Source organism: Equus quagga, chromosome 13 (assembly GCF_021613505.1).
Source record: "Equus quagga isolate Etosha38 chromosome 13, UCLA_HA_Equagga_1.0, whole genome shotgun sequence".
Lineage (NCBI taxonomy): Eukaryota > Metazoa > Chordata > Mammalia > Perissodactyla > Equidae > Equus > Equus quagga.
This window is the reverse complement of record NC_060279.1, coordinates 1493965-1520483: the sequence shown is the minus strand read 5'-3', so window position 1 is coordinate 1520483 and position 26519 is coordinate 1493965. Positions and strand designations below refer to the sequence as shown.

Genomic DNA, 26519 nt, shown 5'->3' with positions numbered 1-26519 from the left:
TCAGACTGTGGTTGGAGGAGTTGGGCAAGGCTAAGGACAAAAGGGGGCAGTCCAGATGGGAGGGATCTGCCAAGAGGTTTGGGGACAACTATTTGCTACCTTTGTGTGCCAGGCATTCTCCAATTGCCCCTCCATCCCTTCTCCACCCTTCCCCACCCTGCTCCATGCCCCGGAGGCTGCCCTCTCTGGACTGCGTCAGCTCAGTTCCCTTGTTCTCAGGCTTCTGGATGGGCTTGCCCAATGGGAGGCACCATAAAGGAGACGCCAGGGCAGGAGGAGAGGGAGGGAGGGCATCTATTCCCCTGGCTGCCTCTTGACAGGGCTGCAGGCTGACAGCGTGGCACTCTCTTACCTAGGCCACGGCTCCTGTGGGTAGGCCTCGCTGGCCCGTTCAAGGCTCAGAGCGGTATCATGGCGTCCTGCCGTGGCTACCCCTCCAGGTGGTTCACCACACCTTGCTGTTTCCCCTCTAGCCCTGTCCTTACATTAGAAATAGTCCCCTGTGAGTGACATCCGTTTCCTGCCAGAACCCTGCAGGGAACATTACCCACAGACTGAAGATGCCCTAACCTCGTTCAGGAAGGGGATCTGATCCTGTGACCACCTGGAGAGGGAGGGCTACTCTCTCCTCCATAACTGATTCTCAGCCCCTTTCCTCCACTCTGCTGCAAAAGCCGTTCTGCCCCATCCCCTCTAACTCATCGGAGCACAGGCTGCGGGGCAGACGGATGCAGTGGAAGCGGCGTGCCCATGAAGTCTGTGACTAGACGCTGCCCATCCCACACTTACCGTCCAGTCCCCACAGGTCTCCTGTCCGGAAGTGTCTGCCACCATGAAGATGCGGGGTGGGATGGACAGAGGGGCTGCTGATCCCCTCTGCTTATCTCCTGAGTGGGTCCAATCCATAATCACCTCCAGGAATATGGGACACAGGGCCCAACCACCGCTTCTCACCATCACGGTTATGACCATCACCGGCCCCACTGCTGACCCCGGCACTGCCCCTTTGGCCCCACCCTCCCTTCCTCCTGGTCAGCCCAGCCACTAATGATCTCTTCTTAGATCAGACCAGACCCACCCGGGGATGCAGCACCCTGACCATGAGGGCCTCCACTGACCCTCCTCCTTTGCTCAGCAGCCTGTTACGTTGATGTGCTGGGGACAGAGAGGCCACCAGGCACATACTTTCACAGACATGGCCAGAATCTTGTTGATTTGCCCGGTGCCAGCCTCCAAAGAACTGCTCTTTTTATGCTCAATTTGAAGGGCTAAGAGCAACCCTGGGAATACTGGCAGGTGCTGGTCTGGATCCTTCCTGTCTGGGGCTCTGCAGACCGTCTCCATCCATCAAGGCTTCCCCTGGGGAGCCCAGGGAGGAGTCGGCCTGTGGCCCCATTTCCTGTGGAGGAGTCTAATTATGGCTCTTTGGGATGGACAGTCCTGGAGTCTGCTGGTGCTAGCCAGGCTTGGCCATGGGGGAGATCAGAAGGCCTGGGTTCTATTTTCAAGCCTGATATTTATTATTGTAATATTGGCAAAGGTTTTCCCCCGCAGGGGCTCGGTGTGACATCCATAAAATGAGCATATCGGGCCAGGTGATGACGTTCAGTAATTCTTACTAGTGTGCAGACGATAACACGTCCGCTCCTGACACTACCAGGGGCCCGTCTGCTTCAGGTGCTGTAGGGGATTTCTCTTTCCTAGGAAGTGCTGTCCTCCCAGGATGGTCTTGGAAGTCCCAGAACCCACCCCGAGATTCCTGGTCTTTGAGGGTGGCCTTGTGGAGCCCAGCTGACAGGGTCCCACGTCGGGGACGGGGGAGGGTACTCACAATCTTCTCCGGAGTAACCGATGACCGTGTCTGGCTCAGGGCCCTTCCCAAAGTCATTTTCGGCCTGGACTCGGATCTCGTAGGGCACGTAGACAGGGGTCTGACCCACCACGTAGCGGGAGCCCCACACTGTGACATTGTTCCAGCTCTCTCGAGTCTCTCTCCGCCGCCACTTCACGATGTAGCGCAGGTTGGGGCCAAAGGCGGAGGTGGCATTCATGGGCTGAGCAGGAAGACATGGACGGCAGGGTGGGGGGGTGCAGGCGAGGAGCCCGACCCCCCTGCAGTTTGCACTCTCTTTCTGTGCCTGGCACCCCTCCTCGATCTGCCCAACACTGGCCAGCCCCTTGCAGAGTTGGGAGGACAACTCTGAGTCGTCCCTCACTGAGTCCCCCAAAAGGCCAGAATCCTGTGAATTCAGCAGCATGTAAGTTTTCTGGGACAAAGGCTTCACCTAGGACCTAGTCACTCTGACTCCCAGGGCTACCCACATCTGCAAGTGTGCAGGGAGCAAAAGCTCTCCTTCCAACAAGACTCCTGCCTACGACTGAGCAACAAGAAGACAAGAGATGCACAATAATACAACGTTCTCCAAGTTGCAAAGGGATGAGTTTTGGTTTAGCCATGGCATGCCTCCTGTCAATGAACTTGAAATTCCAGAACTCATCTCAGTCCTATCAAATCCATGCATGTCTGTCTTGTCCTTCATAAGAGGTCAGAGCTAAGAGTGGCTGTCACTCTGTTCTTTGTTCCCTAGGGGCCTGCTCCAAGAAGCAGTCCCCTGGGAGCCTGCAGTACAGAGCTGCAGACCAAGAACCAAGCCTTGCAAGGTCCCAAAGATGAGTTCCAGTGTCTTGAACCCAGACTCAGCCCAGTTGCCAAGGCTGTGAGACCAGGCCCTCGCAAGACGGGGATGGTCATGATTCCAAAAACCAGATCTCCGGGCTTCCGTTGCTCATGGCAACAATGCAGAAAGGTGAATATTTCAGAGGGAGAATGTGCATCTTAGACTTGGAAGTGGTTTGAAAAAGTCATTTTGAGGCCACACATCCCAGTTTTGGTTTGGAAAATGTAGTCAGTGAGCAAAGAAGAAGATGAGATTCTTCCAATCCTGGCCTAAAGAGAGCCTTTTGAGTCATCTCGTCCATTCCTGGACTTGCAGAAGGTCTACGCTGGAAAATGCCTCTGGTGCTGGCCTCTCCCCGCCCCCAGCAATCTCCAGTGAAAGGACCCCAGGTCACACGAAAGTTAGGTACTAGTGTTTAGGCGAAATCTCTCCTAGAGTCTCGCCGGAATCCCGCCCCCTTTAAAGAAGTCCCTTCTACCTTGCTGGTACTCTCTGAGTTTGCCGCGGCTGGCAGTGTATGTCCCTCGGTCCCCTCTGCTCCTGTCTCCTGCCTCAACTCTCTCTCTTAGAGGTGCTCCTGTTTGGTTCTGGGTGCCCAACTCTGAGAAAAGTGGCCACCAAGCCAGCCAGGTAGTCTGAGCCAGCCTGTGGCCTTGGGGTCTGAAGGGTGAAAGGGTGAGGGCTCCCAGGCACACCTGCCAGGTGAGCAGGCCCATCAAGGGGGGGGCTGGGAGGGACTCTTACCGTCCACGTGATCTCCATGTTGTTCTTTCTGGTCCCCTCTCCCTTCACATCAGCGGGATTAGACTCAGGGGCTGGAATCCAAATGGATGCAAAGTTCAAGTCCAATTTGTGCCTTTCCAGGGCACAGTAAGCAATCTCTCTCCCTCCCGCCCGACTGGTCCCTTCTACACTCCATCTTTTCTCAGCATCTCCCTGCATACTCTGTCCCATAGGCAACTGAACTCTCTGTGCCTTTTTCTCATGCGTATGATGTGCCTTCCCAGCTAAGATGTAAACCCTCAAAGCAGGGCTAATTTCTTTTGAATTTTAATCCCTTACTAGACAGCATTTATCATAAGGCTGTCCGTACTTTAGATGATCAATACAGCCAACTCAGTGTGCGTTATCCCCTTCGTGGATTATCCACTAAATATGTTTAATACTAGACTGGTTTATCCGTGGCCTTTAACATTTTTAGGGAGCATCACCACCCTCAATGAGCTGGCATGATTTCAGAAATCTAAACACTAACCAAGTGTGTTAGGAGAAGAAATCTGATATAACACCAGATTATATATTTCTACTGCAAATCTTTGCCATGCCTCTTCCCTTTGAAGCAGATCATTAAGAATTATTAACAATGTTAGTAATAATAAAAATGACAGTCAACATTTATGGTGCACTTACTATATGCCAGGCATTACGGTAAGTACCTGAACTGCCTTTTCAAACGCCATCCTCACAACAGCCCACGATGGAGGCGGTGTTAGCATTCTCTGTTTCACAGGTGAGGAAGCCGACCCTTGGAGAGGTTACGTCACTTGCCCCAATTCGTGCGTCTGGGGACTGGCACTCGGTCCTAACACCTTCTGCTAGCCTCCGAGTACTCACGTGCTCCGCTGGTTCGGTAGCGCTCAGATGGGAGGCTGGGGTGGCTGCTGCCGACCTCGTTGATGGCAATGACCCGGAACTGGTAGTTGACATATGGGGACAGCTGGAGGACAGCTGAGTTGACACTGCCTGGGAACTTGGAATGGTCATGCCAGACCCCTGGCTGGAACTGGTCCTCTTCAAACTGGACGACATAGTCTGAATGGGCGAGACGGAGCTGTTGTAGGAGCTGAGTTGGCAGAGTTCTTTCTAAGAGCACTTCCTTGTGGTTTCCACTAGTCTTTCTAATCTCCCTTAGGTAAACAAAGGCACAGGAAGAACCCCGCCCAAAACACTAAAAGGAAGCGGAGGCCTCCAAGCCGGCTGTGAATAGCCTAGGGCAACGTGCAGCGAGGAAGAAGTGGGTCCAGCAGCCAGGGCAAGGCCTCTGGCTTCCAGGCTGCTACCATCCCTCTCCTCTGAATTGGAGCCCAGGGCCCCTGGCTGACCTGTGATGGGGCTATTGTTGTCATCCCCTGGGATCCAGGTGAGCCTCACACTCCTCTCAGCCAGGTCAGTGAGCTCCAGGTCCCGGGGTCTGTCTGGCCGTCCTGGCAGCAGAGGGAGAAGACACCACGCAGGACTCGTGAGTCAGAGCAGACCTGCTCTGGTGCGGGCCCCAGCCCCGGACACTGTCCTATGGACAGGTCCCTGACGGGCTGAGGTCACCACCCAGCCTGCCTGGCGGGTCAGGGCAGGGACCACCCCCTTCCCTCAGGGGGCTGAGAAAGAACAAAGAGGAGACCTCAAATTCCAGCCTCCCCAGAGTACAGAAGAATGTAGGCCCCAGAGAGAAGTGGGCCAGCGCACCCCACTTCTGTGGGGATTCTCAGGGTGCATGCATTTGGGAAATACTGCCCTTTTCATTAGGCCCATGTTTAAGCCAGTGAGGAGGTGTGGGATTGCCTCATTTTGTCATAATTATCTTCTACTCTGTGTCCCAAGGCTCTGGGGGGACGGGCAGGAGCCAGGAGGGTGTGTGGCGTGCTGAGGAGGCAGCCCGGTTAGGGAGGTGGGAGGTCCAAAGACAGAGGCCTGGGCCAGGGAGGCGAGGGGGGCTAGTCTAGGAGTTTCAGTGTTGGACGCAGGACAGAGAGCCCGGCAGGCGTCCAGAGGGCAGGGGCAGCACATTTTGGGGGCTCCAGTCTCACTGAACTCCCTTAGTGGGGGTGAGGGCCATCCTGGCCTGGGGATAAAGCTATCCAGCCACTGACTGGGGCAGGCGGGGTGGGCCATGACTTTTCCCCATCCTGGTTCCTTGAACCAGCTATCTCCACATTGTGGACAGTTACTGGAAGGATCTGGAAGGTGAGTCACATGAGCCCACATTTGTGCGTGTGCACACGTGTGTAGATTGTAAATGGGTGTACAGTAGCAGATGTGGAGAGGCTGCAAAAAAGAGGGGCTTATGGATAATTCAAAGTGGGCCTTCCTGACGGGACCTTACAGAATTCTGAGGCCAGGCTGGTGGAAGAGAGCAGGCGCCCCAAGGTGGGGAGCAGGGCTGTGACAGGCCCAGGGAGGGCGCGTGGGACCGATGGCGGGGGTGGGAGCATGACCCGCCTGCCTGCACACAGCACACCCTGTCCTGCATGCCCCCCCGCCCAATGCCTGGAGGGGCCGGCGAGGGCTTGTGATTAGTACGCGTTACCTTTGGGCAGGGCAGCCAGACGGTTAGTTGGAGTGGCCTGATCAGCTGCAAAGGTAAGATGGGTTATCCAGGTTAGCAGGTTATCTGATGGGTTATCCAGGTTAGCAGTTTATCTGGGGCTAAAGGTGTTCTAGAAGGGTGGCAACAGACAGCCGAGATGCAATAGCTGCCCCTGGGCTGAGGTGTTCCAGGCACAACTTCGTCCTCCTTCCACGGAGACCCTCACCCTCAGGGAGGCCTCCAGTGGTCCCCATGGCCAGAACCTCTCTCTCCTTCCCATCCTGGGCCCACCACTCCCGCAACTGCTCCTCTGCTGCAGAGGAGACAAGGGCGCGCCCACAGGAATGGCAGCAGGTGTCCAGGGAGAGGACAGATGAGGAGCGCTAACGGGATTTACTTCAGTGGGGATGAGAGGCTGCCTTCCCCTGGGGCTTGGGACGGCTGGGTATTCACAGTCCGGCCTGGACAAGATGGGATGGTCTTGCTAAGTGCGTGGCTCTCCGTGAAATCCCCTCAAGAAACGGGGGCAGGGCGGGAAGGCATGTAAGGCTAGCAGACGGTGTTGGAAGGACAAACACGAAATTCAGTCTTGCTTCAAGAACGGATCATTTTCATTGACGTGGTGGTTTAGAGTTAGCGGTAAAATTGGTAAAATGATCTCAACAGGAACCCCATCCACTTCCCTCTCTGTCAGGCCCCCGTCAGCTGAGGACTGGGGGCTGACAATCACACTCAGGAGCTAGGCCGGCCGGCACAGCTTGCTGTGAAGGGAGCAGCTTCCTAAGCCCTAAATCAACAGGCAGCAGAGCACCACGTGGGGCCGGCCCGCTGACCACGGACGCTGCGCTCAGAACCGTCAGGGTTTCTCTGGCGGCGGGAAGGGGTGGGGACAGGAGGGGAGGTCAGTGCCAGCATGGGCAGCAGCAGTTACCTAGCACGGTGAGGTAGGCCTTGGCCAGGTCTTGGTCCAGCTCAGTGCTGGCGACGCAGGTGTAACTGCCCTGGTCCCGCTCCGCCACACCAAAGATGGTCAGGGAGTCATCTTCCTTCTTCATCCTGCAAAGGGACCAGGAGTGGTCGGAGGAGGCGGGTGGAGGCACAGCAAAGGGAGAGGCGGGGGGGGGGGGGGGGGGGGGCCGCTGCTTTCTCCCTGGAGGGGGATGGCCAACTGGAAGGGAGAGGACAGCGTCATGGGCTGGGCTGGGCAGCCACAGCTGCTCCTAGGGGACGTGAGGCTCCATTTCAATGCGTTGAGAGGCAGGGTCCTCACAGTCATGTAGGTGCTGGATGGAGGGAGAAAGAAAGTGGGTGGAGCCCAAGTGGCCCTGACCAGGCTGTCCTCCAGTTCCACGCTGGGTCTGTTCTGTGGCTTTCTTGTGCTGTGCTCCCTCTGAAATTAGGGCCCAGTTAGGCACCCTCGCCAAAAGGCAGATTGGTGCCCCTTCTTTTCCAGGACTTCCAGCTCTGTCTTCAGCCCAGACAGGTCTCTGCACCCAGGCTCAGGCCAGGCGCCGGCTCCTCTGAACTGTCCCACACACGGAGGAGGGCACCAAAGAGCAGGGCAGGCTGTGAGCACCAACAGAGGGCCGGGGTGCCTGCAGCTGACTGCAGGGCACACCCCTGCCAAAAACCAGGTGATGTCTGGACAGAAGCTGCCCCCAGATGGAAGAGGGTACAGCAAAGAGCCCTGTTGGGGGAGGCGGGACCAGCCCTCTCAACCCCGAGTGCACACTAGAAACACCTGTGGGGCTTCTGAAACGCTATCAGCGCCTGGGCCCTCCCCCCATGACAATTAAATTTCAGTCTGGGATTTAGTTGAGAGAAGGGGCAGGCGTGGGTCAAATAAAAGCATCCCTGAAGGCAGTCAGGGCCGAGAACCACGCCGACCACAGGGTCATTGTGGGCTCAGGCCAACCCTGCCCTCTGCCGGACAACAGGGGCACTGCAAGCAGGGCTGAGACGACGGAGCGGAGTCCTGGCCGTGATGCCAAAGAGGAGGAAGGGAGGGGTCAAAAGAAAGGGAGAAGGAAGAGAGAAGGAGGGAGGGGAGAGCAGGAGAGCAGTGGAGAGAGAAAGGAGTGGGAAAGAGACGAGAGAGAAGCGGAGAGACGACGGGAGAGAGGGAGAAAGCCGGGGTGGGGGAGGCACAAAGGCTGAGACGCCCTGGGTCACACATGCACAGGTTCTCCGTCCCCGGCTTCTTTAATGTGTCACCAAGGGCAAGGGAGAGAGCATGCCCGCAAACCAGCAGCAGGCAGAGGAGGAGCAGAAACCTGTTCCCGATGTAGAGTGGCTCGTCATCCTTCAGCCAGGACACTGTGAGCTTCAGGGAGGGGTCGTGCTTCACCCGGCACTCCAGCTGCACCGTGGTGCCCCTCTTGGCGACCTGGTCCTCAGGCATCCGAAAGATCCTGGTGGGGTCTGTGGAGAGGCCCCGGGAGCTCATCACTGACACGTTCTCTCCCCACCACCCCCGTGTGGCCACACAGTGTGATATATGCATGACCTCAAGCTTGGACCGGCCATGGAAGGTGGCAGAAAGAGCATTCAGCTGTATGAGCTCAGGGAGGCCTGCTGTGGGCAATCTCAGGGTAAACAGTCCCCAAGCCTGCCTGTCTGGCTCAGGAACGTACGGTGCAATTTCCGGGTGGCAGGGCATTTGTGTGGGCAGCAGGTGTGCCTTCCTAATTCCATCTGGACCGGGCTGATAATAAAATGACCCGGTGTTCCCAGCACCTGGGGCAGCTGGAAGTTCTGGGAGGTCGCCCTGACCCACAGGGAGGGATTAAGCATGAGGTGTGGTGCATTTTCAAAGTGACCATCACCATGGACGACCATGAGGAGATGGCTTCCCTGCTTGCCCTGTCCTCCAGGAATCTCTCCTTTACCTTTGACTTCCAGGCGGACCTGGTTTTCTGCCTTGCCCAGGATGTTAGTGGCAACACAGGTGTAGATGCCTTGGTCCTCTTTGCGGATCATCTTGATTTCCAGACTGCCATTCTCATAGACATGGTAGTTGCCTCCATCCAGGTTGCTTCCTTGCCCATTCTTAAACCTCACAACAGAGCAGCAGAACACACAGCATCCTGAGAAAGGACCGGCCCAAGGGAGCAGGGCAGCAACCACTCGAGCAACCGTGAGGGCACAGGAAGGAGGCCCATGCTAGGAGTCTGGAGCCCTGAGCCTTGTAGGGTCTGCTCCAACAACTGGGTGGCCCTGGCAAGTCTCTGCCCCTCTCTGGGCCTCAGTTTCCTTCTTTGCACAATAAAGGGGTTGACCCAGATGACCTGCCAACTTCCTCCCAGCTTCGACCCTTTAAGGTTCCCACATCTTGCTGAATACCTATTATGGGCCAGATGGGAATGAGCAAGGTGAGACAGAGGACCCCTGTGGGGGAGGCCTGGTCTCTTGGAACATACCAACGGAGCGTGGGAATGGGGGACCCAAAGAATGGGCAGTCCAGCCGCGTCCGGTTGTACAGGATCACCCTAATAAGCTGGTTCCGCGGTGACAGCATCCGAGGTGGCACGTCTGCAATTCCCAGAGAACTCATCTTGGGTGAGGAGTCTGACTCTTCCATATCTTCCCCTTTGGTCTTATCTCTATGTGCCTTCTCCCTACAGTAACTTTCCAAGGCCACCTTGCCCTGCGGACCTCCCTCCTTTTAGAAGCTTCTAAAGATGAGGTGAGGAAGCAGACAGCTTATCCACTGGCCCTCAATCTACCCTACATCCAATCTAGCTTTTGCAGAGGGTTTCCCCGAATTATGCAGCGGCTTCTGCACCTGCCCCTCCACAGCCTCCACATCTACTAGCTGCCCCTGCCTGCCGCCCTCTCTCTGCTCTGGGAGTGCCACAAACACACTCAGAACCATTCCCCGCTGAGACCCACTGGGAACCCAGGGAGCATCAACATGGACACACCAAGGAGATGAGACTGGTCCACTCTCTCTCTCATCAGGGAAGGTGAGGACCAAGACTGACTTCTAGCAGGGGATTAACTCTGGATTTTAAGTCCTCCATCCGCCCTGTAAATCTCATTTCGGTCTCCATGCTTCTCCCAGCCTGCTGCTCTTCCCTCCCAGCCAGCCTGGCTGATGTCAGGAGAAGAGAGTGTGGCCGTGATGGAGCAGGCCTGGGAGGCCCCGGGCAGGTGGGTGGGGGTGCTCACCCAGCACGCTGACGAAGGCGTTGGCCAGCAGGTAGCCGTGCTCGTTGGAGGTGTTGCACTGGTACACGGCCCTGCTGCTGATCTGCGTGTCCCGGAAGATGATGGTGTCCCCGGCCACCTCTCGGTTTGGGTTGGGTGGTGCCGCTGCAGACAGGAAAGATGCTTCTCGTGAGAAATGGGGGAGGGCAGGATGAAGGGCACCGTGGGGGACTGGGTAGCTGGACTTGGGGGCTGTGGAAGCAGCAGCACCAGGCGGCTCCCAGAAGACTCAGCTTCTGGCTCCTCCATCACCTCGCTGTGTGACCTCGGCCGACCACTGAACGTCCTAGAGGTCATTTCTCAAGGTGTCCGACAGGGATATGACTCCCTGCTCTACCTATAAGGTAGCCGGGCGGGTGTGGCTGACAGTATGAGCTGTGGAGACAGACAGGGGTTAGAATTCTAACCGCATCACCCGGCAGCGTTATTCAATCCGCCTAAGCTTCAGTTTCCTTGTCAGCAGAATAAGGATAACACGGCACCTTGTGGAGTTTTAATGGGGATGACCTGAGATTTCACGTATGTATAAAGTCATTAGCAGGGGGCCTGGCACAGGCCAATTATTATTCATTATTATTTTAACCCAACGTGCATGTACTCATATGTGTTTTGAAAGGGACAAAGCAACATACAACTGGATGGGAGCCACCACCTTCCCACCCTCTGGGCAGAGCATTCTTCAACAGTCACAGAGTGGAACCCACAACCATAAGCCAATGCCTCCTGAAAACTAAATGAGTCCTTGCATTTGCCGAAGCTACTGATCATCCCAAGAAATGTACCCTAAACCGAGAGAACATTTCTTCCTGGTTCTCCCAGTACCTCCGGCTTGGAATGCAGAGAGCAGAGGCTGGGGACCCTGTCCTGTTCACACGTCAATCTGGGACTCGGCAAGTCAGTGAATCTTTCTGGGGCTCATTTCCTTCATCTGTCAAACGGGGAGAATTACTCCCATCTTTCCCCTACTCTGAGGAAGGTTAACAGAGTGATAATGAGCTGTACAAATGAAAGTTTCTGGAATCGTAAGGAATTGCCACTTTCCCATCTTTCAACCTCTAGCAGGTGATCTCCTGTAAGGTTTCTGTACTGGGCCAGACGACTTGGCTTGCAAGTCTGTGAACCCGTCCAGGATCACTCAGACCCACAGGGGCAGCTGGCAGAGGAGGACCCAGGGTCTGGCCCCACGGGGGTGCCACTCGTAGACAGCAAGTCTGAGCCCGGAACTGGGGAATCAGCAGGAGGTGAGAGAAGACAAGGTCAGCAGATCCTTATCATCTGTCTCTGAGTCTGCACTCAGCAAAAGGCACCAGGAAGGCAGCGCCCGCAGCTTCATGCCTCCCTGCCCGGCACTTCTCATGAACGCAACTTTCCTTCCAGTCAGTCCCAGAAAGTGATGGGTGACCTTTCCAGGACCAAGGCTCGGCTGTGAGCCTGGGGCTCTGACCTCGTTTAAGGTGCTATGAGGTTCAGTGCCTTTGTGTGCCTTGTCCTCCAAGTGCTGTCAGACAGGGAAAAACACAGAGGGCAGGCACCGTCTGTGTCTCCGCTAGTGTCCGGGAAAAGGGTATTTACTTGGGGCAACTATGTGCTCAGCACATAGCAGCCCACAACTTCACCACGGACCAGCTACGTGACCTCAGGCAATTCACGGCACTGCAGAAACCATGCTTCCGCATCCTCCACATTTCAGGTCAAAGAGAGAACGGGGCGCAGCACCCGGCGCTGTGCTGGGCACACAGTGCGCGTCTCAGAAGGCGCATTCCCACGCTCTCCTCCCCCCGTCCCTGCGCCCCCGTGGCTCGACAGTTTCGCTCTGAGTTCTCATCATCTGTTTTTTTGCCCCGTTTGGTTGATATCACTGTTGGCATTTCCTCTGACCTCTTACAGAAGTAACAACAGGACATTTAAAAAGTAAATGCAACAGGAGAGAATATGATGTGAAGACTTGACCAAGCCCTCCGGCTGGAAGGTCCCTGGAGTCACCTACTCCAGCCATCTGGGCAGGACAAAATCTCGCCAAAGTCTGTGCATACTCAGTAACCGCACCGGTGCATCTCTGCTCTCAAGGGGAAGTTCTTCCTCATATCTGACCATTATCTTTCGTATCATCATGGAACCCTGCCTCTTATTTTGCCCTCAGCAGACAGCAGGCCCTGGGCAACCAACAGCAGTGGGTTACTGAGCTCCCTGCCCCTTCTAAGTCCCAGCAGCACTCAGAGCCCCAACTCAGGAGAGGAGGCTGCCATCCCTAGACCTTTACCCGGGCTCTGTAGTTGTTAAGGGCAGAAAGCAGAGATTTAGGGAAAACCCTCAAGAGCAGAAATCCCCTAAATATGGGAACATGACCACAGGCCTCCTGTTCTCTCACAGAAGAGGCAGGGTTCCTGCCTCCTGAGATGTCCAAGAGGTGGGCTGCTCCAGAAGCAGCAGCCAAGGAACACTTGTTAGCTTTGCCTCTGGTACAACCAGGCTGGCCCGCAGGGAGTGGGGTCTGGAGCCTTCAACAGGAGAGAGAGCAGGGTCAGGTGGGACAGTGGTTTGTTACTCACATTGCAAAGGTTCCCCATTCACCATCCACTGGATGGTGGGCTTGGGGTTCCCACTGGCTCGACACACCAGTCTCCCGTCCTCGCCAGGAGCCAGGATAAGGTTCTTGGGTTCATCCAGCCAGTAGGGAGCAGCTGGAAGACAAGGACAGCAAAGGCTGGGAGTTAGATGGCACAGGGCAGGCAGAAGAAACCAGATGGGCTCCCTCTAGGAAGACAGGAGCCCCTGTGTGCCAGCCCCGGCCCTCACCACCTGCCCAGGGCTCATCCTCATGGGATGATTCGGTCCAGCCTGCCTTGGGCCAGCTTGGCATCTCAGATGCTGACCAGTCTATTTTGAGTTCACAGAACAATAGCTCTTTTTTTTTCTTCTCCCCAAAGACCCCCAGTACATAGCTGTATATTCTAGTTGTGAGGGCCTCTGGTTGTGCTATGTGGGACACCGCCTCAGCATGGCCTGATGAGCAGTGCCATGTCCATGCCCAGGATCTGAACCGGCAAAACCCTGGACTGCCGAAGCGGAGCATGTAGATTAACCACTCGGCCACGGGGCTGGCCCCAGAACAATAGTTCTAAACTCGGGCTGCTCATTAGAGTCCCTTGAAGAGCTTTTAACAGACACGGACGGTAGGGCCTGTCTTAGACCCACTAAGTCAGAATCCTCACGGGGCTGGGCAGCGAATGCTTTCAGAGCTCCACAGGGGTTCTTGATGGGCAGCCAAGGGCTCAAGCCAGGGACTGTGGTAAAGTGAGCACAGGGTTGGCCCTCTGGATTTCTGCTGCAAGATCAGCCCCTTCAGGAAAGGCCTCATCTTCATTCTTTTAGGCACTGAGCTTTGGCTTTAGCAGAAGCTCGTAGCTGGCCCCCTCTTCCAACTGTTTGGAAAATTTTGCGAACATGTGGATTTTTCTAAGAAGAAGATCCTTTGGATCAAATTCTCAAAGATCTTGACACCCTAGAAAAGGTTAAGAACCCTTGGTTTGAGTGCAGTGCTGAAACCAAGGTGACAAGGTCAACTGAGTGTGAGCTAAGAAAGTTCTTACACTGTGGTGTCAGACCTCGTGACCCCAACCATCCCCCAGCCCCCAGCTGAGCAGAGGCTGGCATGCCCGCCACGCGCTCTGGGACCAGAGAGGCACGTGTTCTAGTGCTTGCAGGAGCTCGGGGGACCCTCTATGCTTTTTGGGGAGGGAAGGGATTTTTTAAAAAGTACTTTGGGCCACGATGACTTCCATTTTTAAAAATAACCATGCACAAGTACACAGACAGCACAGGGCTAAGATGCCACACCATGAACAGCTGCAAATGAAAGAAACAAAAGGCTCTGGGGGTTATCCAAACAGACCACGGAGGAAATTCACCTGCTGAGGGAGCCCCGAGAACAAAGGAGAGTTGGGTGATGGTCAGGTGGCTCTCCTTCCCTTAATACCTTCCATGCTTATCCACACATGCACACGCTCACACTCACTCCCTCTCTCTCACACACACACTCACACACTCATATCCGGGGGTGGCACCATCCCTGGCAGGTCACTATTGCCACTAACCAGTGTGTTGGAAGTGTCTCCCTTACCCGGCCCGCAACTGCCCCCAGAGGGAGGGTGGCCATGGTTTTCGGGGCTGGCAGATCACCATAATGAGAAATACACACCACGTACCCTTTACTCTCACCGAGATCGTGTGCCGGATGCTGCCCATCTTGTTGGAGGCCAGGCAGAAATACTCTCCAGAGTCTTCCTCAGAGACATTGGTGATACGTAGAGCCTTGTTAAAGTTCTCAAACTTGGCCTTGTCAGATGGGAGGTCCCCACCTTTCTTGTACCACGCGATGTCTGGTGTTGGGCTAGGAGAAGGACCAAGCAGGAAACAGGGACTTAGCACTGACTGCAGCCCTGCTTGTCTTATATGGAGCCCAGGACACCCGGGCGTCCTTAAGGTGTACGGGGTCCAGGAAGACATGTCCTCTGAGAACTGATCTCTCCTATTCAGATGGGATGTTCAGCCACAGAGTGTGTGAGGGACTTATCTGAGGTCACACGAGACTCTAACACACACACAGCATGCCTACCCATTTCCTTTCCTCATTATCCCAAAGAGAGACTGCCAGAACGGGACGGAGAGGACTATGACTTGCAAAGTCCTCACTAGGGGCTGTTTGCTTCTCTTTTTGCCCCCCAAAATGTGGCAAGAACGGACCACGCCTAAACTCCCACCCCATCTTCCTGGAGGGTGGCCAGAAGTGGGGGTGCCAATGGTACGTACACCCCGGAGGCGATGCACTCCAGCAGGAGGTCCATGCCACGCAGCACCATCTGGCTGCTCGCAGTGCCCTGGGGGTACATGAAGCTGGGTGTCCTTTCCGCAACTCCTCGGGCTGAAACAGGATAGAGCAAGCTCTCGTGAGCCTACTGCCTGCAGAGCTGACCCAGCTGGGCCAAAGCTGTCAGGCTAGAAAGAAACGTCATCATGCCCCTGCTGACCCCCTCACCTCAGAGGCACCAAGCCCCGTCCCTCCCAGCTGAAACCACCCCAAGGGCCGGGCATCATTAAGAGAGGAGTGTTAGGAAGCGCCGGCTCCTCGGCCCCACCAGCACATGTGTGTGAGCAGCTTTAAGTTCTGAAGGGACCTCAGAGGAGCTCAGCCTCCCTCACAGTTCAGTAAACCAATCCTTCTCTGGAACAGGGGCAGGGTTGCTGGAGCACTGAGCGTTTACTCCCCGAGCATCTTGTGTTGGGGCCCCAGAGGCCAATGCCGTGGCCCCCGAGGAGGCCATCTCAGCAGCAGTGGAAGAAAGAGAAGGCTCGCATTGAGGCCACAGGACACACAACCTGCTCTTGGGGACCCTGGAGACAAGGAGCTGGGATGAAGCCACAAAGACTCAGATCAACAGTCAGATGCAGGCAGCGTTATTAACGGTTTAGCAAAGACGTGGAGAGAATTAATGAGCAGAGATGACAGGAAATCACTCTGGGGCCAAGACCATTCTGCTTCTTCACTAATGATTGGGAGGGGGTTGGGGAGGAGGGTGTTAATTGGAGGTGAGAGACTGGGGGAGGGGTGAGAGGAGAGTGGCAGCCAAAATGGAGGAGGTGATCTATGATCCAACTAGGCTGGAGCAGCCACAGGGTCTGAAATCAAGGCGATGCACCAGGTCCTGAAGGCCAGGCAGCTCACAGAGGTCTACACTGGCAGGTGGCTGTCTCCCTGTGGAAGGGGTCATGCAAATCTGGGTACACCAGCAGAGTGGACCCGTCTTACTGAGCCGCACCTTCCCCTCAGAGCCGTCTGCACGTTTCCACAGAAATAGATACGATGGAACAGAGAACAAGGAGTTTCCACCCAGGAACCCAAAGCAAAGGGAAACTGGAGGAGGCACCTTGCCCAAAGGCGTGTGACCGTGAACGAGAAGAGTTTTCATAAGCTGAGCCCACCCGTGGGTTTAACGGCTCTTCATCTCAGCTGGAGAGGTAAGAGGCGGAAGGAAGGCAGCGCTGCCAGGAGCTAGGAGCCCTCAGAGAGGCCTGGGGTGAGAACAAAGGTGTTCTTCCAGGCAGGGGTGTTAACTGGCGCTGGCAGAGTGAGGACAGAACGGCAGGGGACTCTGTCTCTGGGACACTGGTGTTTCTTAACAGAGCGCACTGGCTGGCTGGCGTCTGGCTGGAGCAGCGGGGTTCCTCTCCTAGGGGCACTCAGCTCCTCTCCATTGGCCATCGGGGCAGCACATTTCATAGAGTTTGTATCTATTTTATCCTTTTGTCGGGGGAAGAAATGATGAAACACATGCAGACGTAGTTAGGCTACTGGCATAATACACGGCACACGACACATGGTCAATAAGTGTTTGTGGGGTGAACGAATTCAGGGGGAGAAGAGAACAAAAGAGAAGGCAACAATTTACCCCCCAGGTTAGTTTTCTTTCCGTAGATGTCCTCATTTGTCCCACCAGCACACACATATACAACAGTGGCTACTGAAGAGGTTAATCCATTATGTGGTTAATTGGTTACCATCTACATCTATAACTCTTGTAGCATCCAGCTCTCAGTACCAAGGAAGCCTGATACCAGAGCAGCAGCTTCCTCCCATCCTTTGTCATGGAATCACCAAACAGAAAACACAAGGTCAGGCGTGCCAGGGAGAAGACTTCAGGGCAGGAGGCTCTGGTGTCAGTTGGTGAATCTGTCGAGAGCTGGGAACCCTGGGATTACGTGGCAGACGTCCCAGCTCAGCACACTCCTTCCATGAAGGCACAAAATCTGCAGGCACCAATCTGTGACCCTATGGACATTTAATTGACACCACAGCATGCAGCACCACAAGCACACATGACCAGCAAAGCATTAAGTGTGGGAGAGAGGAGCAGGGAGCACAGAGGCCTGCCGTGGGTGCCTGACACGCTGTAGCTGTGACTATAAAAAGGCTCCAGCAATACTTCACTTACGGGATGTGGGCTAGCAACCACAGAATTACCCCAAAGGAGGAGACGCTGCTGGGAAGCGAGCCAAAGTTCAAAAATATAGGGAAGAACATCCTAAAAGTCAGGGACAATACTCAGGGCCGCCACTTGGTGAGCATTTATTGTGGGCCGCATGCTGTGCGAACAGCTCCATCTAGACATCGCCATCATGTTTAATCCTCACGACAACCTGGAGAGTACACCCCATTTCCAGCAGAGGAAACTGAGGCCCAGTGGAGTCAACAGACTCACCCAAGAACACGAGCCAGTTACGTTTGGATTCTAGACCCTTTAGCACCGAAGCCTGTGCTCCCACATCTAAACTACATTGCCTCTCTCTTTCAAGACGGGTGCCCCGCTGTCCCCACTTCTGATAGTCAGCTTTGGGAATCTCCTTGCTCAAACCAAAGAAAACCAAACGCAGGGGCAAAAGAAGTGAAGGAGAAAAGAGACTTTCCTCTTAGTGAGCTGCTGTGGTGAAACTCTTCCACGGGGCTGTCCTCACAGACTGCTCGCATTGTCTCAGCTAAGGCTCCAGCTCTCCTCGGGGCAAGTGAGTAAACCCAGGCCCAAGCTGGAAAAAAGCAGCTGGGTTGAGAATGAAGAGACCCCAAAGGCATCTCAACCGGATTCTTAAGGCCACGGAAAACTTGAAGAGGAGTCAGGGTGACACGGGGCGTCATTAAGGGATGATAAGGCTGGACCCACAGGGGAGGTTTTGGAGAAACGTGGTCAGCTGCAGCAGGAGCTCTACACAAATTTATGAAGGATAATCCAGCTGGTGGCTTTGGCAGCCGCTGCTCCCAAAGGAGGGTGGCTAATCTTTTTCCCTGAAGAATCTCCGAGACAAGGGCGATTACCACACGAGACTCTACGAGATTCAAATACTGGAAGATGACAGTCTCCTGGTGTCACAGGACACCCTCTTTGACCCTGGAGGCGGGGTCCTGGGAGAGCCTGTCCAGCCTGATGATGCTTCTCGTCCTCTCCCTCATCTCCAGGGCTCGAGTTAGACCTAATACCTGATCAATCCAGATGCTAAAGCTCGTGTCTGTGTGCATTCAGGAAGAACTTAGCTGTGGGCCCACCTGACCTTGAGCCCAAGGACAATCTTCTCTCCTGCTCTCACAAGCTATGGCTGGAGAGCGGCCCACGGGTTTCTAGGGGAATGTGGTTAGCAGCGGGCATCAGGAGGTGACATGGCCTCAACCAGCTTGGCTTTAAAGGGCCAGTGGAAAACGCCTCGATTGTCTCCTGCATGAGGAAAGGTCAAGACTGCTGAAGCTCTGAGCTGCTCCCCTCTGCTGGTGCTGCCGGCTAGCAGAGAGCACGCAGCGAATCAGACGGATCCGAGAAACTGCCAGGAACCGCTGTCAGGGGCGGCTGGGTCCTCCGTTTGCTGCTTTCGATTCTCAGAATTGAGAACTCATGGGGCTGGATTCCTGGCATCTCGTCTACCTCTCTGGCTCTAGCAATGGCTGACCAAACCACCCCAGAAGATGAGGAAAAACTCTGTGTCTAATGATATTTGATACCTTCCACTGCCAGGAAATCTCCTCCAAGTCTCACCTAAATCCCTCATGTTCTCAGCACAGCTGAGGATCTGAATAGCTTTCAGGCTCCAGTCTGCTCTAAAATTTCTCCCTCTGTAGCACTTTCTTCCCATAATTGTGCCTGCCTTTCTCCCCCTGGCCTCTCTTCAAGTTCTCCATGTCCCTCCTAATTTCAGAAGCGCAGAACAATTAAACTTGATACAGTCAACACCAAACCATTCTCTTTAATAATGGGTAACATTTCTTAATCATCGACATGTGTCCGACACCACACTGGGAACTATATGTACATTATCTTCTTTAATCTTCACAATAATCCTATGAAGCAGGTAATGTACCCATTTTGCAGATGGGGAGATTAAAGTTCTGGCACACTGAGTGATGTGGCCAAGGTCTCTCAATGGCACACCCTCCAGCCTAATTCAGGGCAGACTATCTCAGAGCGCATGCTCAGAACTTCCTTCCTGTCTCCTGGCCTGGGTGAATGCTGGGCACCAAGTGACAATCTCAGACCAGCTTCCCTCTGCCGCTCAGCAGGTCAGGGGGCATCTGGCATATGTTCAGAGGATACCAAACCACAGTAGAAATCGCTAGAACAAAACGTAATGATGGAGTGGCCCCACTGCTCATGTCTCCTTTGTGCATTTCTCATTGCACTGTCTCCCTGCCCAGCCCCCTGCCCTCAGGAAGGACCTTCTCCTCCTTTCTTCCTTTTCACCTTCTATTTCTTTCTAGAAGCATTCAACCCAGCTGTCCTTTGTTTGCCTCCCTTTGACTTTCTCTCCTTTCCACCGAGCTTTTTCCGTGCTCAGCCCTGTTCTACCTGGGACTGAGGAGAAGGGGTCAATCTCCACGTGAGCTCTTGTGAGCTCTGCTTAGTTTCATAGCTCCAGATGGTTCTTATACCCCCTACCCTTTCGCTTGTAATAATATCCACCACTGGTCACAAACTGATTAAAGTGGCTGGCATCACTTGAACTTCCCCTATTGATAAAACAACCCGACACGCATGTCTGCTGAATGGTTTATCTTCTATAAAGCGAGGAGCTTGGACCTTCTGGCTCTGATAAACTCCAGCTTTAAGAATACTTCCATAATAGATTACCCGGAATCCAATTTAGAAAAAGGCACATTCCAGACCAGTGCTCTGGGGCTCCTGACACAATGGTGGTTGGCCCCGTTATTTTGAAAACGGACAGTGCCCAGAATCTAATAAAGGTCCCAGCTTCCTCGGCAGTAAATTTCTTTGGCAGGATCTCGGTGTGGCTCTGCTGCTGCCGCCAAGTTAGAGCTCCCTCCTTGCTCCCTGGCTCTCGCTCCCTGTCCCCATCCCCCACTCCAGACACCAGCATTGTCTATACTAGCACCCCACAATACAGACACTTCCTATCTATTTTTTCTATCTATTTGAGCTCGCAATCACCCCCCGGGGACCTGCAGCCTCAGCTTCCAAGGCATAACTGATGACGGGGACCAGCTGCCTTGCCAGAGCCAGGAAATGATTCTTCTGGCTGCTTAAGGAAAACAAGACACTCCTGAGCCATGGTGGGGGGTGGTGACTCAGGTGTGGAATAGCCCATTACTCTCCTAATCAGCCTGAGAAACCAGCTGTGATGAGCTAGGAACACGCCTCATGGAAATTGTTCCATGACTTGCAAGTGTGTAGACTGGTGGGCAGCGTTTGCGTGCACTCCCAGAGGAGAGAAGAGGCCCCGTGGATGGAGTACAACGGATGGCCTGCTTCACTTATACTCACCTTGAAAGGGAACTCAGAGCTGGACCCTTACTCATCTTTCCCAGATGCATTTTTTTTTTTTTAAAGATTGGAACCTGAACCAATATCTGTTGCCAATCTTCTCTTTTTTCTTCTTCTTCTCCCCAAAGCCCCCAAGACATAGCTGTATATTCTGGTTGTGCTATGTGGGACGCCACCTCAGCATGGCCTGACAAGCGATGCCATGTCCTCACCCAGGATCTGAACTAGGGAAACCCTGGGCGGCCGAAGCGGAGCCTGCGAACTTAACCACTCAGCCACGGGGCCGGCCCCAGATGGATTTTGAAAGAGACGTGGACCTGTGAAACGGTACCCCCAGGAACTAAGCCTACTCTACAACGCAGGCAATTTACATCCAGGCACTCGAATTAAGTAAACACACTGCAAAGCTTCCCGTGCTCTTAAACTACTAAGAGGAATGAGGCTTCCTGCTTCCTCCTCACGTGGGAACTCAACTACCCTCCGACACTCTTCATCCAGCTACCACCGATCCTAAGTTCCTACAGAACTCCCCAGGCAGCTCTTTTGAAGCCCTACCCTGGTGTGAATGACTTGCCCAGAGTTCAGCAACTGGAGGCTTGCACACCACCAGCACCTCAAACTTCCAAACTGGCCACCGTCCTCTCGGCGAGCAGTGTTCCGGGGGCGGCCCCTTGGCACCCTGGCCTGGCTGACTGTCAGACTTACCACCCAGCACGAGTTAATGACATGGTATCAGTCAAGTTAGGCAAACTGGGGTTAGGACAGGCAAGGTTATCCCAAGGTTACCGCGGCGACTCACCACTGTACATGTCAGGGTGGTTTCTTAAGGACGAGTCATTATGGGGGTGGTCTGCAATAAACAAAAGAGGGTGAGCACACAGGAGGCCAGAGAGAGGTCGCGGAGGCACAGATGGCAGAGGACAAACAGAAACGCCAAGCCATAAAAACAACCAGGAGCACCAGTGCCTCCTGCAAAGGAAAGACGTGGCATATTTGGAAAGGAAATATGCTTGGTGAAGAACAAGCAACACAAAACAGCCCAAAAAAGGGAAGAAAAGGTTAAATCCTGCAAAAAAAAGGTAATAATAAAATAAGTTTCTTTTTTAATTAAAGAAATTAGGCTTGACCTTTAATTGCTTGGTCCTACTATATTTTCAAACAAATGAGATAAGGATTAGTGGTATCCCAAAGCGGTCTTTTGAACAACTCCTTCCCACCAAAATCCTCAGTTCCCAGGACTGTGGACCAGGCCAGCTCCTGGGGTGGCTAAAGAGAAAAGAGCGTCAGTGAGCCCTGGGGAAAGGGCACAGCCCTACCTGGGCAGAAGCTAAGGAGTAAGTGAGAGGAGAAGACAGTTCGAGAGAAAGAACTCGTCAGCAAAGAGAGGGACAGCGGGACCCCTGGCAGCACCCAGCAATCGTGTGCTGCCCAGCAACAAGCACCCCACCTAACCTGACCAGATGGGCACCACCCTGGTCTCTGAGATGTATTGTTTGGCAGAAAGGCCTCCTGGTGAGGAGGCTAGGATTGGTAGACTGAGGTTCAGAGTTGGGGATTATAAAGAAAGCCCAGGACGGAAGAGTGAGCTGTGGCTCTACAGTGGGGACCAGGAAAGGCCTGCTGACTAAGCTGGAGACTCAGAGATCTCTGGGCTGGCTTGGGGGTGAAGACGTTCTTAAGGACCAGTGGCCTCATTTCCAATGTTAGGGAATTAAGACCCTCGGGCATTTACTCCTCAGTGAACAAGCCTTCTTGGAATAGGGCACATAACCATGCCAACACCCTTAGGCAGCTTTCACTCTTCTACCACTGTCCCCTTCCAGCGCTGGGGTTCAAGTTTTGACAGTACCAACAGGGCGTGGGGGGCGGGATAGCTGACTGGAAGCCAAGCAGATGCCTTGAGGAGCTGGGAACACATCCAACCGCCTGAGGGAGGAAGGGTGCCAGGCCAGAACATTCGCACATCTGAAGACAGAGCAAATCCTGGTACAGCTGACTGCTGGAGGCTATGCGAGCTTTTTTCTGGGTCCTGCATTGCATTGTATCCCAAATCTGCTTAACACCCTATAGGAAGATTTTCATTATTCAGAACTATTTCTTAAGATGGCGTGTGTCGTAAAAGATCTAGCCTGCGTCTGGAAAGTCCGCTTGGGTTTATCTGGAGCTAAGGGTAGGAAGCGACCTGCAGCAGGAATGAAGAGGTGGGTGGCACAGAGGCAGGAGGGGCTGCAGCTGGACTTGGGAGGTACTGCTCCTCTCCTGGGGGAGGTTGGGGGCACGCACAGACGAAGGGGCCCTTGTTTCATGCTCTCATGCTCCCACGCCACCAGGTGAAATAGAACCTCTCTCTTTCCAGAGAAGTGACCTGAACTTAGAACTGACCTCAGTTTGTGGATTCTGCACATCTGAGAAATTCAGGGAGACCTTCTGACTCCTCTAAGATCACTCAGACAACAGACACCGCAAGGAAGCAGGGTTAGTGCTCCCTCAGGGGGAACCTCTTCCATCACCGTCATTTGGCAGAGGCACCAGAAGGGACTGGGGACCTGTGCTGGCTTGGGCACAGTGGGACAAGCCCATCTTTGCTGCCTGACTCCACTGTTTGTCTTTGTACCCCAAAACAAATTCTAAAAATGACCGTAGATTGCCCAGTATCTTGTATTCCCCTTCCTTTAATGAAGGTCATGCAAAGTTGGCTGTGGTGAGATTTCTTTCTTCCCCAATGGGAAAACTGTGAGAAAACCCCTGGTGAGAACAGAGTCTTTGAAGCTGTCTCAACTTGTCTGTTTTGCCTCCCACCCCCAGACCTGGTTCTGAAGACACAAGAAAAAGGCTGTGTCCTTTCCAGGCAGAAAAGGAGAGAGAGCACCACTGTGCTATTTTAAGCAACTGCGCCCAATTCTGGGTTGGCTTGGAGGCCTAGGACTTGCTCCCAGCCAAAGCTGCCACTGGGAGAACTCCAGGAAGCCAACAGGCATCTGTTCCCATCACCCACGGGGTTTCTCAGCATTCGGAGGAAAGAGTTTTCAGTGGAGTAGGGGACCCAGAAATGAAGCAGAAGCAAATATTCTTACTTCCCCTGGTAAAGAAAAGGATGTTTCTGGAAAGTCCAACGTCTAAATGTTGCTGAAACCTCTAATGGCTTAGTTCTGCAGAGGATGGCTCTCCGCCACCTCCTGGCCCTGCTCCCCCGCTGTGTGACAGTGAGGCCTCGGCCCAGGACCGCAGAAGGTCACCTGAGTCAGTCCTCAAACAGCAGGCTGACTTCAAGCATTGCCCCGGGCAGAAGGATGGACTGCTCTAGACATTTCTGCCCCTCCCACGGCCCAATGCTGCCAGCCCTGTCCTGGCTCTGGAAGCCACTCTGAGGTCCTGGGCAGACCACACTGTCCTCCCAGCTCAGCCAGCTGGCAGGCGGTCAGCCCTGATGTACACTGACATTTCAGACAGCCCAACTTTCTTCTCCAGGGGTCCTCTCTGGGCCTGGGTCCGGAATAAGAAAGCCAGGGAGGGGCAGCAAGTGGAGCGAAGCCAGGTAACCCTGCCAGGAACCTGCAGCTTGTCCCTGGGTTTCTGGCTGTCTGGTTGGTACCAAATTACAGGCAGCTTGACACCAACCCAGAACAGCGTGTGGGGAGCTGGGGAGGCAGGAGGGGGAGGATTAGAAAAGGGTAAAATGGGGTTACAGGAGAGAGAGAAGACAAGAGAGGGGCAAAGAAGCAAGGAAGAAAGAGTGAGGAGAAACAGCAAGGAAGGAGGTGACAAAGAAAAGGGAAGAAAATGAAGAGAAAGGAAAAAAAGAGAAAAACTCCCTAACAGGAGAAGAGGACCAGGAAGGAAACTGCGTCTTGTGGGTCCATCTCGACGCCATGGTGGCAACTGGGTGTGGGGCTGGGCCACTCTCATCGTAAGAGCTCATCATCGTGAGGAAAGAGGACAGCAGAGGGGTCAGGCCCCTACCCGTCCTGAGTGAGGAGTGAGCTCGCCCAAGCCTCTCCCCCCAGCCCCTGGAGGCGTCGTCAACGACCTGTCTGCGTGTGGGCTCCGGGAAGCCAGGGTTCGGCCTCTTTTCTCCGACCTGAGGAAGCTGCCAGCACCCACGTGGTGCCCTTTGCCTGGCCTCCCCCACAATCACCAGGGTCCACAGTGTTGAAAACAACATTCACAGCTGAGTCAGACAGATTAAGGTCTTTAGGGGGTTTCTATGGAAGGCATGTTACAAATCCATGGTGTAAACAACACAGCCCCTTTCAACGTCCTAAGCAGGCTGGGGACTTCGCAGCCAGAGCTCCAGGTCAGCGGGTCCCCAGCAAGAAGTGTCCCTGAACTGACTAGCCTCCCTCTCCTGCGCGAAGGCCACCAACACTATAATGGGTCAGGAAATGCTGGTGTGCTTTGGTACCAGCCAAACAGAATCAGGAAAGAAAAACAAAACAGATAAAACTAAAACACAAACCTGCAACTTGCGAGCATAGCGACTCCTTATGGCGCAGAATATACATATTACAGAATCAATACAATTCATGTCGAGGTACCCACTAACTTGGATATTCTGTGCTATGGCTTTATTCTAGAAATAGAGATAACCAAACAACAGCTGGAAGTAAAAGAAAGAATCAAGCTGAGTGCACGAGAGAGATGCCGGATGACCACTGAAAACAGTGCTTCTCAAATTCTGGGGTGTGCCCAAACCACCTGGAGAGCTAATGAAGGACAAGGCGGGGACTGTTGAGGCCGGACGGGGCCAGGCCTGGGTATGGCTGCCAAGTTCGCCAGGTGATTCCGATTCCCACCAAAGTCTGAGAAGCACTGACTTAGAGTAGGACCAAGTTTAACTCAAGGGTTTAGAATCAAGCAGCTGAAGTAGCTCAGGCACAACGGGCTGGAGGGTCTCTAGGTCAGCCTTGGGGACAAGTCTCCCCCCAGACCCAGGGACCCAGGGCTGCTTGGGCGAGGCGGGCTGCTGCCCCGGCCCCCAGCCCCGGGCAGGGGCCTGCACTTACTGGTGAGGACCTTGAGAGTGAATGCGTTCTTCTGCTGGATGGTGTGGGTAAAGTGGAAGCGGGCATTGCAGCTGTAGTCAGTCTGCATGTCCTGCAGCATGACGTTGGAGAAATACAGGTCTCCGTTGTGGCCCTGGGAGACACGCTTGTCTTGGGTGATGGGGTCCATGGCTACAACGAAGAAGAAGCACAGTGGGGGGTCGGCAGTAATGAGAACAGTGATGACAACCATGATGGTTCTGGCCACTGAGAACTTACAGAGGGCCAGGAGCTCGGCGCTATTTGGTCTAATCCCCTCAACTCTGAGGGGGGTTTACTCCCATTTTACAGGTAAGAAAGCAGAGGACTAACGTGTCCTAGGTCGCAAAAGCAGTGAGGAGAGAGCAGGGTTTGGATGCAGACCTGCCCGCCGCGCCCATGCGCAATGACCACACTTTCCTATCTCGTTCCTGCCACAGAGGGTCTGACCCAAGGCCAGAGAGAGGGAACACCATCTTTCAAATACTCCTCAAATCAGGAGTCAGACTCACTTATTTTTAAGCACCCTCCTCAAGAAAGAAAAAAGCACTAACCAATTATAAGATGCACATCAAACAATGATGCACACCGTCAATTTTAGGATGCCTCCCAATTTTAGAGATGTTAAAATATGAAAACGTGTACTTTTTAGAATTAATGACATCATAGGAGAATGCCAAGTACGTTATCTATATTTTTTCACGCCAGCACGGCAGCTGATGTAGACTTCTAAGACCAGGTTTCCAGGCTGTTAGGTTTGTAAAAAATACTTATAAGGCTGGCTACTCATAGCCAACTCCTTCCTACCCACCATGACAGTTTCTAAAGGCACCGTTTCTTAAAGCACAGGTTAATATGCCAATTTCCCAATGATGGGCTGGTCAGCTCTCCAAAGTATTTACTAAAGATTTACTGTAGGCCTACTACGTGCCAGGCACTGTGCAAGGTAGTGGTGAAATAGAGATGAATAAGAAAGACAGCTCCTGCCCTCAGA

The 26519-nt window shown here is 54.0% G+C and overlaps 1 protein-coding gene across 1 annotated transcript in view; it reads right to left on the bottom strand.

Moving 5' to 3' along the window:
* The window catches only part of NFASC (neurofascin), an 87757-nt gene that overhangs the window by 31021 nt on the left and 30217 nt on the right, over positions 1 to 26519 (bottom strand). Inside the window, exons 6-19 of the mRNA XM_046683357.1 lie at positions 25508 to 25678; positions 15001 to 15112; positions 14397 to 14581; positions 12741 to 12872; positions 10153 to 10296; positions 9402 to 9513; positions 8871 to 9037; positions 8256 to 8403; positions 6914 to 7038; positions 5983 to 6027; positions 4781 to 4882; positions 4293 to 4490; positions 3423 to 3493; positions 1832 to 2054 (exon numbers count right to left, since the gene is read on the bottom strand). Coding sequence (XP_046539313.1) covers positions 1832 to 2054; positions 3423 to 3493; positions 4293 to 4490; positions 4781 to 4882; positions 5983 to 6027; positions 6914 to 7038; positions 8256 to 8403; positions 8871 to 9037; positions 9402 to 9513; positions 10153 to 10296; positions 12741 to 12872; positions 14397 to 14581; positions 15001 to 15112; positions 25508 to 25678 — 1935 coding nt within the window. The remainder of the gene's footprint in view (positions 1 to 1831; positions 2055 to 3422; positions 3494 to 4292; positions 4491 to 4780; positions 4883 to 5982; positions 6028 to 6913; positions 7039 to 8255; positions 8404 to 8870; positions 9038 to 9401; positions 9514 to 10152; positions 10297 to 12740; positions 12873 to 14396; positions 14582 to 15000; positions 15113 to 25507; positions 25679 to 26519) is intronic.